This window comes from Hyla sarda, chromosome 6, assembly GCF_029499605.1.
Source record: "Hyla sarda isolate aHylSar1 chromosome 6, aHylSar1.hap1, whole genome shotgun sequence".
NCBI classification, from domain to species: domain Eukaryota; kingdom Metazoa; phylum Chordata; class Amphibia; order Anura; family Hylidae; genus Hyla; species Hyla sarda.
In genome coordinates this window covers 286,255,287-286,270,504 of record NC_079194.1, presented here as the reverse complement: position 1 = coordinate 286,270,504, position 15,218 = coordinate 286,255,287, and the positions used below count along the sequence as shown (strand labels likewise).

General features: G+C 48.7%; 2 protein-coding genes across 3 annotated transcripts in view; one reads left to right on the top strand and one right to left on the bottom strand.

Moving 5' to 3' along the window:
- FGF19 (fibroblast growth factor 19) overlaps positions 1-6,926 on the top strand; it is a 69,994-nt gene extending 63,068 nt beyond the window's left edge. For both annotated transcript variants that reach the window (XM_056527579.1, XM_056527580.1), the window contains exons 4-5: positions 936-1,039; positions 5,208-6,926. In XM_056527579.1, the coding sequence (XP_056383554.1) occupies positions 936-1,039; positions 5,208-5,540 (437 nt within the window). In that variant the 3' untranslated portion in view covers positions 5,541-6,926. The remainder of the gene's footprint in view (positions 1-935; positions 1,040-5,207) is intronic.
- Positions 1-15,218, bottom strand: part of CCND1 (cyclin D1) — a 177,362-nt gene that overhangs the window by 17,237 nt on the left and 144,907 nt on the right. The gene's annotated exons all lie outside the window — the stretch shown is intronic.

Here is a 15,218-nt window from a genome sequence, read left to right as displayed (position 1 = left end):
TAGAGACGCGGGAGGACCAGGAGGACGGCAGGATCATCGCAGGAGGACGCTCTCCGGCCGGGGCCTGGTAAGTGACCGGCGGCACGTTCTCTTCAGCGTTCCGGTCACCGCTCGACCGGTCCTGGCACCTACTGCTATGGTCCATAGGCCATAGGAGTGGTGACCGGATAACAGTGGGGGCAGCACACAGACATACAGCCTCAAGCCATACACTGTATATGGCTGGAGGCTGTATGTCTGTGGGGAGGGAGGGAGGGGGGTGGGTGGGTGCTGCCAACCTAATGTGGGGGGAACTATACTGCCAACCAATGTGGGGGAACATGCAGCCAACTAATGTGGGGGAACATGCTGCCTACCTAATGTGGGGGGAACTATACTGCCTACCTAATGTGGGGGGAACTATACTGCCAACCTAATGTGGGGGAACATGCTGCCTACTAATGTGGGGGAACATGCTGCCTACCTAATGTGGGGTTAACTATACTGCCTACCTAATGTGGGGGGAACTATACTGCCTACCTAATGTGGGGAGAGCTATACTGCCAACCTAATGTGGGGGAACATGCTGCCTACTAATGTGGGGGAACATGCTGCCTACCTAATGTGTGGGGAACTATACTGCCTACCTAATGCATCACTGGTCACCTCCTTGGGCCCTGGCTGAACTGTATAGATTTTACCACCTGTCTACCCTCAGTAAAGCTACCGCTGTCTGTAACTTTATTGCCCCCGTGCCTATCCCAGGATCTCGCGGTATACCTTCAGGTGGTTATAGGCTAAACCACGCCCTGGTGTCATGAATACAAGGACTTAATGCCATCTGCCCCTAGGGTAACAACATCTGCCCTGCACCACACACCCCGCCATCACAATACTATGACTTCCAGGTAAATATACATGTTGTATACAGTGACATTTTCTGTTTCTAAAAACAGGTTTACTCGAAATCAGGGCAGTCGCAATAGGACTGGTGGCCTTTAAAGGATATCACACCTCTCTATATCTCTGCATGGCAAATGATGGGACACTTTACGGAATGGTAAGTGTCTCTTAATTAAAAAAAAAAATCCCTTGACCCCTTTCTGAAATCTTTTTTTTCCAATAAACTTTCTTATTTTTGCATAGAAGAGTTCACTTAGGTTCTGTTCTCACTGGCGTCATGGTTTCCATTGTTACAGTATGACCGATCCTTTTTGTCCACAAATCTGAATTGTTGGTTTTTTTTATCATCAGGAACATTTTTTAACTAATGGAATCATGACACAAGTGTGAACAGAACCTAATTCAGACTCAGGAAACACCATACTGCCATGAGGGATTGATTTCTGTTAATCTGTACCAGCCTGGAGGGTAATAGAGAAGAAGCTGAGATGATCAAGCACCGCTGCTCCTTTCCATGATTACTGTGTTCAAAGGGGTACTCCGGTGAAAACCTTTTTTCTTTTAAATCAACTGGTGCCAGAAAGTTAAGCATATTTGCAAATTACTTCTATTAAAAAATCTTAATCCTTCCAGTACTTATTAGCTGCTGAATGCTACAGAGGAAATTCCTTTCATTTTGGAACACTGATGACATCACGAGCACAGTGCTCTCTGCTGACATCTCTGTCCATTTTAGCAACCGTGCATAGCAGATGTATGCTAAGGGCAGCATGGTGGCTCAGTGGTTAGCACTGCTGTCTTGCAGTGCTGGGGCCTTGGGTTCAAATCCCACTACGGACAACAATAAATAAAGCGTTATTATTATTATAATAACGTCAGCAGAGAGAACTGTGCTCGTGATGTCATCAGAGAGCATTCCAAAAAGAAAAGAATTTCCTCTGTAGTATTCAGCAGCTAATATGTACAGGAAGGATTAAGATTTTTCAATAGAAGTAATTTAGAAATATGTTTAACTTTCTGCCACCAGTTGATTTAAAAGAAAATAGGTTTTCACCGGAGTACCCCTTTAAAGGAGAACTACAGCGAAGTTTAACCTATCCCTATCCACAGGATAGGGGATAAGTAGTTGATCATCTCCAGGATGGGACCCGGCTGTCTCAGTGAGGAGCGTGTGTCATCAACCGGTAGACGGCACGCGCTCCATTCATTTCTATGGGAGCGCCAGTGATGTCCGAGAGCTGTTCTCGAGTCTTTTCGGCACTCCCATAGAAATGCAGCACACGCTTCTTACTAAGCACCATGGCCCGTTCAGGAGATCGCGGGAGGGTTCCAGCTGTTTGACCCCCCAGAGATGAGCTACTTATCCCTTATGGATAGGGGATAAGTACATTTTTATGGATAGGGGATAAGTTAATTTTTGATGGACATCTCCTTTAATATGGCATTGCATTGCACATTGCATATTTACAATAGGCATCAAGACATTTAGGCTATGTTCACACATTTCGGAGCTTCATTTCCAACCATAAATGGTCCATAAGCAAAAAAAACTGTGTTTTTGGTAGCTGTTTCAAACTCAAAAAATGTCTGATTTTGATGTTTGTGAACTGAGCCTTGGTCTTAAAGGAGTACTCCATTGGAAAACATTTTTTTAATCAATTGGTGCCAGAAAGGTAAACAGATTTGTAAATTACTTCTATTAAAAATATTAATCCTTTTAGTACTTATCAGCTGCTATATGATCCAAAGGAAGTTCTTTTCTTTTTGAATTTCCTTTCTGTCTGACCACAGTGCTCCCTGTTGACACCTCTGTCCATTTAAGGAACTGTCCGGAGCAGAAGAGGTTTTCTATGGGGATTTGCTCCTACTTTGGACAGTTCCTAAAATGGACAGAGGTGTCAGCAGAGAGCACTGTGGTCAGGCAGAAAGGAAATTCAAAAAGAAAATAACTTCCTGTGGTGCATACAGCAGCTGATAAATACTGGAAGGATTAAGATATTTTAATAGAAGTAATTTACAAATCTGTTTAACTTTCTAGCACCAGTTGATTTAATTTGGAGTACCCCTTTAAAGCAACTTTATTACTATTTTAACAGGTTAGGAGTATTAAGAGGATGATTCTCCATGCTGGGTAGTACTTTGTGTGCAGACTCACTACCATATAACCTTAAAGTGTCCCTGTCAAGACTTTGATATGTGTTCGATTTCTCTGCAGCACCTCCCACAGGGGAAGTGAAGCATTACAGTTCTTAATAATATCAATGGTCTCTCTGTGTAATGCCTTTAGCGGTTTCTTTGTGCTCTCGCTAATAGATAATAGATAAAGACACCACACAATGCAGGACCAATTGCTTGTTCTGTGACCGTACGAAGCTTATTGCAGGTATTTTTCGACCCTGCCATTTACTACTGGCCCTTGACTTTGAATTTCTTAGATTTTTTTGTTTGTTTATATTTAAAACTTGAATAAACTTTACTTAAAAAAAAAAAAAGCTTATTGCAGTTGCCATAATGCAGGGTGTAAATGGATCCTTAGTATATGAAATAGCATAGCAGTGTATTTAGGAAATGATTATAGGTGTTGTGCTATGTTATAAAGCACATGTGCAGTTAGAATTATTTATGATCCCTTTCAATGTCATCAGTAGTGTTCTATACCACAGGGTATGTAAGGTCAACGTGGATTACTTTACACTGTCTTATGTCTGTTCGTTCTCTATGTAACAGGGGTCCGGTCTGGGCTCTGTATACAGGAGGGTCTAGTCTGGGGTATGTAAATGTGGAGATCTGTAAACAGAAGTCTGGTCTGGGGTCTGTATACAGGAGGGTCTGGTCTGGAGTATGTAAATGTGGAGATCTGTAAACAGAAGTCTGGTCTGGGGTCTGTATACAGGAGGGTCTGGTCTGGAGTATGTAAATGTGGAGATCTGTAAACAGGAGTCTGGCCTGGGGTATGTAAACAGGGAGATCTGTAAACAAGGGTCTGGTCTGGGGTCTGTATACAGGAGGGTCTGGGGTATGTAATTAGGGGGAACTGTAAACAGGGGTCTGGTCTTGAGTCTGTATACAGAAGGGTCTGGAGTACATAAATAGGAAGATTTGTAAACAGGGGTCTGGTATAGGGTCCATATGCAGAAGGGTCTGTTCCGGGGTTATAACAGGGAGATTTGTAAACAAGGGTCTGGTTTTGGGGTCTGTATACAGTTCAGGAGTGTCTGGGGTATGTAAATATGAAGAGCTGTAAATAGGGGTCTGGTCTGGGGTCTGTATACAAGTGGGTCTGGCCTGGGGTATGTAAACAGGGAGATCTGTAAACAAGGGTCTGGTTTTGGGGTCTGTATACAGGAGGGTCTGGGGTATGTAATTAGGAGGAACTGTAAACAGGGGTCTGGTATTGAGTCTGTATACAGAAGGCTCTGGTCTGGGGTACATAGATAGGAAGATTTGTAAACAGGGGTCTGGTCTAGGATCCGTATACAGAAGGGTCTGCTCGGGGGTACGTAAATATGAAGAGCTGTAAATAGGGGTCTGGTCTGGGGTCTGTATACAGGAGTGTCTGGTTCAGTGTATGTACATAGGAAGATCTGTAAACAGGGTACGCTCCTACTCATTTAACATTTAAAGAGGGCAAGGATTCCAGGTAGTAAGTGAAATGACCCTTCATGTACTCATTGCACCGTCACACACCTCACACTATTTTTGGCTCAGTCAGGGTGGGTGAATGAACTGAAGTTCATGGGAACAAATAGCTGATAATGTCTACGCTCAGACGGTGAGACCAATACAAATTGCTAGCTGACAGTATTGTTCAAAGGTACAGAATAACCATAACTCAGCACATTTGAAAGGCTGCTATAATACGCATTCAATACATAATACCTTTACAAATTATACCTGGGATTCTGACTTATTTTGGGAGCAAAATTCTGTTTTAAAATTCCACTTCCACAAAATTCTTCCACCGAAAGAATGATCTTGCTCATTCTTTTGGCAGAATTCACAAGGAATACATTGTTGTCTATGGGGGTGGCAATGTCCGCACGAGCCTAGCACCGTCTGATTTATTTGGCACAGGCCGCCCCCGGAATTTCTCAGATTTCTCAATATGAACCCTGCCTCAGATAGGCTCATGTTGCTTATCATCTGCTTATATGTCATTCTATACTCAGGAGTATGGGACCTCACACATTGAATATCGCTTACCCTACCTGCTCCCTGCTTTCCTTTCCCTCCTTGTCTTTGTTAGGATTGTGTTTCACGTGCTGGGCAGCATTATCTCTGAGAGTTCTAATTTTTCTTTTTGCATTTTGTCTCCCCTCCCCCAGAACACTTATTCTGCAGAAGACTGTACCTTCAAAGAGGAGATCCTCCCTGATGGATACAATATGTATAAATCACTAAAATATGGGATGGCCATATCCTTGAGCAAAGACAAACAGCGGCAGCAATCCAAGGGTAAGGGCTACTTGCCCCTGTCCCATTTCCTGCCGGTTATTCACTGGGCCCCCTTGGACCTTAAGCCGGATGTTGATGAAGAAGACAGGTTTCAATATCACGGTGAAAGTAAAAACTTTCCTAATGTTGAGAGTATGGACCCCTTGGGGCTTGAATATCAGCTGAACTTTCACAAAAATCGCCATGATATTTTGGACTCTTGATGATGAAAAAAGTAGCAATTTTGGGAAGCACTAAAGATGCAATAAGTTAGAAATGCACTGGAAGGAGGTTTTCATAGAGGCCATGACAGCCGAAAAGATTAAGGTCAAGTCACCAAATTTTATTTTATTTTTATTTTATTTATTTTTTAAGGAGAAACAAAATCAGATGCTAAGATCCAATGGAAGTGGCCTAAAGTGTTCAGCCCATTGGACTGTACTGAATTTTATATTCTCCGTGCTCCGTGCAGACTTGTTTCACCACAACCCAACACACTATGATGGGTTTAAAGAAAAACTTTTTTTTTTAAATAACTCAGTTTTAAATTTGGTACCTTGGGATAGGGGTGAAATATGTTTTTTGTGGCACCAAAAATAATATTAAAAGCCTCTAGGGTCATGGCTCAGGCAGATAACAATGCTTGGTCCATATAAAAGCATCCCAATGGTACCCACTGAATTTAATGGAGTCTATCAGGATTCCAATATTCATCAAAAATACTGAATCACTGATGGACCTCACTAATGCTGCATTCACACCACGTTATTTACATACAGGTGCCAGGTCCGGCGGGGGAGGGGCAAACCGGGCTCTCCCGTACCCCAGCCGGATCAGCCCGTGACTCCATTTACTTTAATGAGCCGACTGGAGTCAAACGGTGATGCCGGTCGGCTCAGTTTTGAACAGTATGCAGTTTCTTGACCGGACCTAAAACCGTAGTATACTACGGTTTTAGGTCCAGTCCAAAACCGGATACAGGTCAAAACTGAGCCGACCAGAGTGTACAGATAATATACCGTAGATAAATAAGGATATTTGTGAATAAGATTCCAAATGTTGTTACTGTATAGGCCAACTCTTGGATCCTTATAGCAGGGCAGATATGAAAGTGAGAGTATTACCCCTTATTGCACAAACAGTTTTTTTCATTGTCGTATTCCTTTAAGGGGTTAAACTACCAGGATCGGAGGTTTCTCTGGTCCTGGTGGTTAGTGTGGGTGCCCAACTGACATGTAGATAGCCTAGCTCCCACAATGCTGACATTGGAGACCTGGGAGGCTGTAAAAAGTGACCGCCGTGTGGTTACTAAGGGGTTAATAATATAAGACTTGGTTCCTTTTATTATCATTATTTTTATTAACCAAAGGAAATTGTGTTGTTTTTTTTTTTTTTTTTTTTTTTACTTTTGGGCATTTTCTTTGAAGCACTTGGTTTTGAATGCACTATTTATACCTAATTTATTATATGTAAACATTTCTTATTTTTTACTATATTTATATACTGTATTTATGTATGCTTACGTAAAATCCATTCACAATTATATGAACTGCTTTGTTGTATGCTAGTCTTTGTACCATTTGTAAATAAATTACCATGTGTTCATGGGATATGTGTGAGAAATGATATTAATTATTACTTATCCTGTACTGATTGTCACGATCCCGGCTGGTAGGAGGTGGATCCTCTGTGCCAGAGAGGGATTGGCGAGGACCGTGCTAGTGGACTGGTTCTAAGTCACTACAGGTTTTCACCAGAGCCCGCCGCAAAGCGGGATGGTCTTGCTGCGGCGGTAGTGACCAGGTCGTATCCACTAGCAACGGCTCAACCTCTCTGACTGCTGAAGATAGGCGCGGTACAAGGGAGTAGACAGAAGCAAGGTCGGACGTAGCAGAAGGTCGGGGCAGGCAGCAAGGATCGTAGTCAGGGGCAACGGCAGGAGGTCAGGAACACGGCTAGGAACAAACAAGGGAACGCTTTCACTAGGCACAAGGGCAACAAGATCCGGCAAGGGAGTGCAGGGGAAGTGAGGTATAAGTAGGGAGTGCACAGGTGGAAACTAATTAAGCTAATTGGGAAGATTGGGCCAGGCACCATCATTGGTGCACTGGCCCTTTAAATCGCAGAGACCCGGCGCGCGCGCGCCCTAGGGAGCGGGGCCGCGCGCGCCGGGACAGGACCGACGGAGAGCGAGTCAGGTACGGGGACCGGGGTGCGCATCGCGAGCGGGCGCCACCCGCATCGCGAATCGCATCCCGGCTGGAGGCGGGACCGCAGCGCACCCGGTCAGTGGATCTGACCGGGGCGCTGCAACAACGAGGATGAGGCGAGCGCTCCGGGGAGGAACGGGGACCCGGAGCGCTCGGCGTAACAGTACCCCCCCCCTTGGGTCTCCCCCTCTTCTTGGGGCCAAAGAACCTGAGGAAAAAAAAACTCAATTTTTCCGTGATGAGGTCCGATGCACATTAGGAGGGGTTCCGTGCGGTAACGCACGAGACAGTCCAATTTTTCATTGTAAACACAATTGATGTAGAGGGGTCTGGCGAGACTGGTCACAGGGACGTTGAACCTGTTGATAAGAGAGGCCAAAAAAAAATTTCCTGCAGATCCGGAATCCAAGAAGGCCATAGTAGAGAAGGTAGAGGCAGATATCCGCACAGGCACAGTAAGTCGTGGAGAAGCAGAGTTGACATCAAGAACTGTGTCACCTTTGTGCGGAGTCAGCGTACGTCTTTCCAGGCGGGGAGGACGGATAGGACAATCCTTCAGGAAGTGTTCGGTACCGGCATAGTACAGGCAAAGATTCTCCATGCGGCGTCGTGTCCTCTCTAGAGGTGTCAAGCGAGACCGGTCAACTTGCATAGCCTCCGCGGCGGGAGGCACAGGAACGGATTGCAGAGGACCAGAGGAGAGAGGAGCCGGGGAGAAAAAACGCCTCGTGCGAACAAAGTCCATATCCAGGCGGAGCTCCAGACGCCATCCGGAAAAACGCATGTCAATGCGAGTGGCAAGATGAATGAGTTCATGTAGGTTAGCAGGAGTCTCTCGTGCGGCCAGAACATCTTTAATGTTGCTGGATAGGCCTTTTTTAAAGGTCGCGCAGAGAGCCTCACTATTCCAGGACAACTCGGAAGCAAGAGCACGGAACTGAATGGCGTACTCGCCAACGGAAGAAACACCCTGGGCCAGGTTCAGCAGGGCAGTCTCGGCAGAAGAAGCTCGGGCAGGCTCCTCGAAGACACCACGGACCTCAGCGAAGAAGGACTGGACTGTGGCTGTGGCCCCAGACAAGGCCTTTCCAGAAAGGAGACCACGGCAGAGTCTAGAGTCCTCATCAAATTTGTCCGGCAGGGACAAGCAGGGGTTAGGAGCGGCCGGTTGCTGCGGAGGAGTTGCAGGAGCCGGCGGAGGAGATGGTTGTTGTAGTTGCAGCTGCTGTGACAGTGACAGCAGCTGCTGTAACTGTGACTTCAGTTGCTGTGTCACGGTGGACAAGTATGCCAGCTGGTGATTTTGTTGGGTGATCATCGTGGAAATGTCGGCAAGACTTGACAGCGGCACCTCAGCGGAATCCATGGCCGGACGCTGCAGAGGAGTTGCAGGAGACGGCGGAGGAGATGGTTGTTGCAGTTGCAGCTGCTGTGTCAGTGACAGCAGCTGCTGTAACTGTGACTTCAGTTGCTGTTTCACGGAGGACAAGTATGCCAGCTGGTGATTTTGTTGGGTGATCATCGTGAAAATGTCGGCAAGACTTGACAGCGGCACCTCAGCGGAATCCATGGCCGGATCTACTGTCACGATCCCGGCTGGTAGGAGGTGGATCCTCTGTGCCAGAGAGGGATTGGCGAGGACCGTGCTAGTGGACCGGTTCTAAGTCACTACAGGTTTTCACCAGAGCCCGCCGCAAAGCGGGATGGTCTTGCTGCGGCGGTAGTGACCAGGTCGTATCCACTAGCAACGGCTCAACCTCTCTGACTGCTGAAGATAGGCGCGGTACAAGGGAGTAGACAGAAGCAAGGTCGGACGTAGCAGAAGGTCGGGGCAGGCAGCAAGGATCGTAGTCAGGGGCAACGGCAGGAGGTCAGGAACACGGCTAGGAACAAACAAGGGAACGCTTTCACTAGGCACAAGGGCAACAAGATCCGGCAAGGGAGTGCAGGGGAAGTGAGGTATAAGTAGGGAGTGCACAGGTGGAAACTAATTAAGCTAATTGGGAAGATTGGGCCAGGCACCATCATTGGTGCACTGGCCCTTTAAATCGCAGAGACCCGGCGCGCGCGCGCCCTAGGGAGCGGGGCCGCGCGCGCCGGGACAGGACCGACGGAGAGCGAGTCAGGTACGGGGACCGGGGTGCGCATCGCGAGCGGGCGCCACCCGCATCGCGAATCGCATCCCGGCTGGAGGCGGGACCGCAGCGCACCCGGTCAGTGGATCTGACCGGGGCGCTGCAACAACGAGGATGAGGCGAGCGCTCCGGGGAGGAACGGGGACCCGGAGCGCTCGGCGTAACAGTACCCCCCCCCCCCCTTGGGTCTCCCCCTCTTCTTGGGGCCAAAGAACCTGAGGAAAAAAAAACTCAATTTTTCCGTGATGAGGTCCGATGCACATTAGGAGGGGTTCCGTGCGGTAACGCACGAGACAGTCCAATTTTTCATTGTAAACACAATTGATGTAGAGGGGTCTGGCGAGACTGGTCACAGGGACGTTGAACCTGTTGATAAGAGAGGCCAAAAAAAAATTTCCTGCAGATCCGGAATCCAAGAAGGCCATAGTAGAGAAGGTAGAGGCAGATATCCGCACAGGCACAGTAAGTCGTGGAGAAGCAGAGTTGACATCAAGAACTGTGTCACCTTTGTGCGGAGTCAGCGTACGTCTTTCCAGGCGGGGAGGACGGATAGGACAATCCTTCAGGAAGTGTTCGGTACCGGCATAGTACAGGCAAAGATTCTCCATGCGGCGTCGTGTCCTCTCTAGAGGTGTCAAGCGAGACCGGTCAACTTGCATAGCCTCCGCGGCGGGAGGCACAGGAACGGATTGCAGAGGACCAGAGGAGAGAGGAGCCGGGGAGAAAAAACGCCTCGTGCGAACAAAGTCCATATCCAGGCGGAGCTCCAGACGCCATCCGGAAAAACGCATGTCAATGCGAGTGGCAAGATGAATGAGTTCATGTAGGTTAGCAGGAGTCTCTCGTGCGGCCAGAACATCTTTAATGTTGCTGGATAGGCCTTTTTTAAAGGTCGCGCAGAGAGCCTCACTATTCCAGGACAACTCGGAAGCAAGAGCACGGAACTGAATGGCGTACTCGCCAACGGAAGAAACACCCTGGGCCAGGTTCAGCAGGGCAGTCTCGGCAGAAGAAGCTCGGGCAGGCTCCTCGAAGACACCACGGACCTCAGCGAAGAAGGACTGGACTGTGGCTGTGGCCCCAGACAAGGCCTTTCCAGAAAGGAGACCACGGCAGAGTCTAGAGTCCTCATCAAATTTGTCCGGCAGGGACAAGCAGGGGTTAGGAGCGGCCGGTTGCTGCGGAGGAGTTGCAGGAGCCGGCGGAGGAGATGGTTGTTGCAGTTGCAGCTGCTGTGACAGTGACAGCAGCTGCTGTAACTGTGACTTCAGTTGCTGTGTCACGGTGGACAAGTATGCCAGCTGGTGATTTTGTTGGGTGATCATCGTGGAAATGTCGGCAAGACTTGACAGCGGCACCTCAGCGGAATCCATGGCCGGACGCTGCAGAGGAGTTGCAGGAGACGGCGGAGGAGATGGTTGTTGCAGTTGCAGCTGCTGTGTCAGTGACAGCAGCTGCTGTAACTGTGACTTCAGTTGCTGTTTCACGGAGGACAAGTATGCCAGCTGGTGATTTTGTTGGGTGATCATCGTGAAAATGTCGGCAAGACTTGACAGCGGCACCTCAGCGGAATCCATGGCCGGATCTACTGTCACGATCCCGGCTGGTAGGAGGTGGATCCTCTGTGCCAGAGAGGGATTGGCGAGGACCGTGCTAGTGGACCGGTTCTAAGTCACTACAGGTTTTCACCAGAGCCCGCCGCAAAGCGGGATGGTCTTGCTGCGGCGGTAGTGACCAGGTCGTATCCACTAGCAACGGCTCAACCTCTCTGACTGCTGAAGATAGGCGCGGTACAAGGGAGTAGACAGAAGCAAGGTCGGACGTAGCAGAAGGTCGGGGCAGGCAGCAAGGATCGTAGTCAGGGGCAACGGCAGGAGGTCAGGAACACGGCTAGGAACAAACAAGGGAACGCTTTCACTAGGCACAAGGGCAACAAGATCCGGCAAGGGAGTGCAGGGGAAGTGAGGTATAAGTAGGGAGTGCACAGGTGGAAACTAATTAAGCTAATTGGGAAGATTGGGCCAGGCACCATCATTGGTGCACTGGCCCTTTAAATCGCAGAGACCCGGCGCGCGCGCCCTAGGGAGCGGGGCCGCGCGCGCCGGGACAGGACCGACGGAGAGCGAGTCAGGTACGGGGACCGGGGTGCGCATCGCGAGCGGGCGCCACCCGCATCGCGAATCGCATCCCGGCTGGAGGCGGGACCGCAGCGCACCCGGTCAGTGGATCTGACCGGGGCGCTGCAACAACGAGGATGAGGCGAGCGCTCCGGGGAGGAACGGGGACCCGGAGCGCTCGGCGTAACACTGATGCTGAGTTTTATTCTGTATTATACTCCAGAGCTGTACTCACTATTCTGCTGGTGAGGTCACTGTGTACATACATTACATTACTTATCCTGTACTGATCCTGAGTTATATCCTGCATTATACTCCAGAGCTGTACTCACTATTCTGCTGGTGAGGTCACTGTATACATACATTACATTACTTATCCTGTACTGATCCTTAGTTATATCCTGTATTATACTCAAGAGCTGTACTCACTATTCTGCTGGTGGAGTCACTGTGTACATACATTACATTACTTATCCTGTACTGAACCTGAGTTCCTGCTATGCTCAGTTACTTTCTCTATTATACTCTACATACTCTACAATATTACTGGTTAATATTGAAAACATTCAACACCTTTCTTGTCTTACATTCAGCTTAGCCATCCTCTTATAATACAGGAGTACAATTAGTTTTACCTACACTGATGACGGTACTTGTAGTTGGAGGGAGTGAACTCCAACAAGAAATAGCCCTTTCACAAAAAGGAAGCACCAGCGTTATGGTACACTCACAACACAGACATTTGGCACAAAGACAAGCATGGGCCCTTCCAAAGCATGTCCATTACTGTCTGGCAGGTAAGTACTAAAATCACCTAATGGTGGATAACCGCTTTAACATGAAAAGACGCACTATCTATCCAAATATTATCTATTCACTACAAATATTCACATTAATTTCCTTTGGTGACACGGCAGATGTCTGGGCGGATGTCCAGTTCTGTCCAGACGCGACCAGCATCTTCTCAGATATGGACACTGTTTCAGTGATTCCTTGTCTCAGGTTGCTCAGATGTTGTCCCCACAGAAAGAAGTCACAGGGTGTAATATCTGGCTCTCTCCCTGTGTGATGTCCCAGTACGGGATATGTTCCTACAGTCCTGTCAGGTTGAGTCCCTGTACGTCCTCAGGGCTCTCCTGCAGTGTTCCCCCATAATGTGAATAGGTTGTATATTAAGTGCAAAGGACCTTTGAAGTTGGTCACATGATTGTTGGTCACATGAGAATGTTTGTCACATGTTTAAGTCATATGTTTGTTACCCAGAGAGCACCAGGTGACCCGCAGTTAGCCTATGGGCTCCTTGCTAAGCCCCCCTTTATAAGAGGGAGAGGTACTACAATCTCTCTCTTGTATTTCACTCTCTGCTGAGGTCAAGTCCAGTCCAGATGTCTCAGGGTCAGTGTCCAGCACATCTGGAGGCCTCAACCTAAATTGCAGCCACAAGTCAGTAAGTCATCTTTATCTGCTGTCATCATCTTCAGTCAAGTCAATTGTAGTCAGCGTGGCCTGCACCTATAGTCTCTTAAGTCACTGCAAGTCCCAGCAAGCTGCGAGGTCCCCTGTGTTACTGGTCACCTCTCTGGGATCCTGGCCGAACTGTATAGACTGTACCATCTGTCTACCTCAGTTAAAGCTACCGTTAACCTTAACCTGGCCTTCGACTATTATTTGCCCCTGCCTAACCTAGGACTAGCGGTACTACCTTCGGGTGGTTACATAGGCAAACCTCACCCTGGCGTCACGAACACGAAGGGGTTAAAACCATCTACCCCTGGGCAACACCATCTGCCCCTTACACCTCACATCACAACCTGATGACCCCATAACTAAACTTTTGGCGTCACGAACAGGATTCGGGTGTGTGCCATATGCCACAAGTCCTCCCCCACGAATCTGAACTGTGTCCAAGAAAAATCGCATGGCGATGCGAAAAAGTTTGTGCCAGAAAAGTGTACTGGACTGTTCTAATTGCAAAGTGTTACTGGCAGTCGCTGGCAAAATAGAGGGGGAGGTGAAGGAAAGACTGTTAATTGCCATTGCAGAGTGTGTAAAGTCAGTACCTGAAAGGGTTAAACATAGTCTGGTGTCTCCTGCACGCGCGAGCGGCCACAGCTCCGCCCCGTCAGTCCCCAGCGGTGACGCCTCTTTAGTGTGCGAGGAGGAACTAAAGATCCGCCCCGTGTTGCACGGGGGAAGACTTTACCGGCCGGACCAAACAGGAAGTTCCCTGGGCGCAGCCATATTGAAGGTTCCGACCGATACGTCCGCTCTGCGATATACATTCAAGCACCCACTGCAGCGCAGACTCTGCATAAACCAACGATCTCCTGCAGTAAGTCTCCAGCACTGGTGGCGACTCGCATTAACCCCTTAGTGCCCAGCAGTGTCCCCGGGTACTTGCCATATAGTGGGGGAGCGCCACTCAGAGGGTCCCAGTCAGCCAAGATTAAGCTGCTGCAGCACCTTACCAAATGTCTTAAAGCGACAGCGCACTCAAATCATCTTAAAACTACAGCACACTCAAATCATCTAAAAAAGTGACAGCGCACTCAAAGAGATCTACCCAGCGACAGTGCCCCTTCATCACCAGCATCGGGAGCGTCTGCTGCTCCAGCGGTCGGAATGCTGACAATTCCGCTTGCAGTTCACGTCAACAATGTAAGTTTTCCTGCATCAGCACCAGTGTTTTTGGGGAATCCTGTCCTCCCTATCTATAACGGAGCCCCCTTCACCCTGAGGGATTTCAAGGAGAAGATCCAGAGATTGTTTGTCTTTTCCTCTCTTGCTCCTAATCAACAGGTGCAGCAGCTAAACAGGACAACTAAAAGGACCAGCACTTGAGGAATTCCGCACTGTAACATCTGCTCTCCAGCCAGACACACTGGCCATGAGCGCTCTCTTGTCATGTCCTCGCTGCCGGCATGCAAATCCCAGCCCGCCACTCACTTCCCTGGTCTTTCTGTTCCTGCAGCCCTGGCGCGTGTGTCCCCCGCCTTCTAGGGAACGCGCGCGTGTCGGAGCTCTTACATTTAAAGGGCCAGTACTCATTTAATTAAGTGTCTACACCTTCACCTTGTCTTTAAGTATCAGCTCCTCCCTTTGTTGCCTTTGTGCCCTAGAGAAAGCATACTGTGTTCCTGATATCTGTGTACCTGATCCTTGTTCCGTTACCTGACACTGCACCTGTGCCGCCTCCCCTGACTTACTGCTACGTTGATCACGTCTTGCCAGTTTCCTTGTGTGCCATGCCACATAACAACAACCTGTGTGGACGAGTCATGCCAGGGCTAGCGACCTGGGTGCCGCCTGCCGCAGCAAGACCATCCCGCTTTTTGGCGGGCTCTGGTGAAAACCAGCGGCACATTAGACTCCGCTCCCTGGCACGGCTCACGTCATCATCCACACTGGCCCAGAGGTTCCACCACCTGCCGTGACCCTAA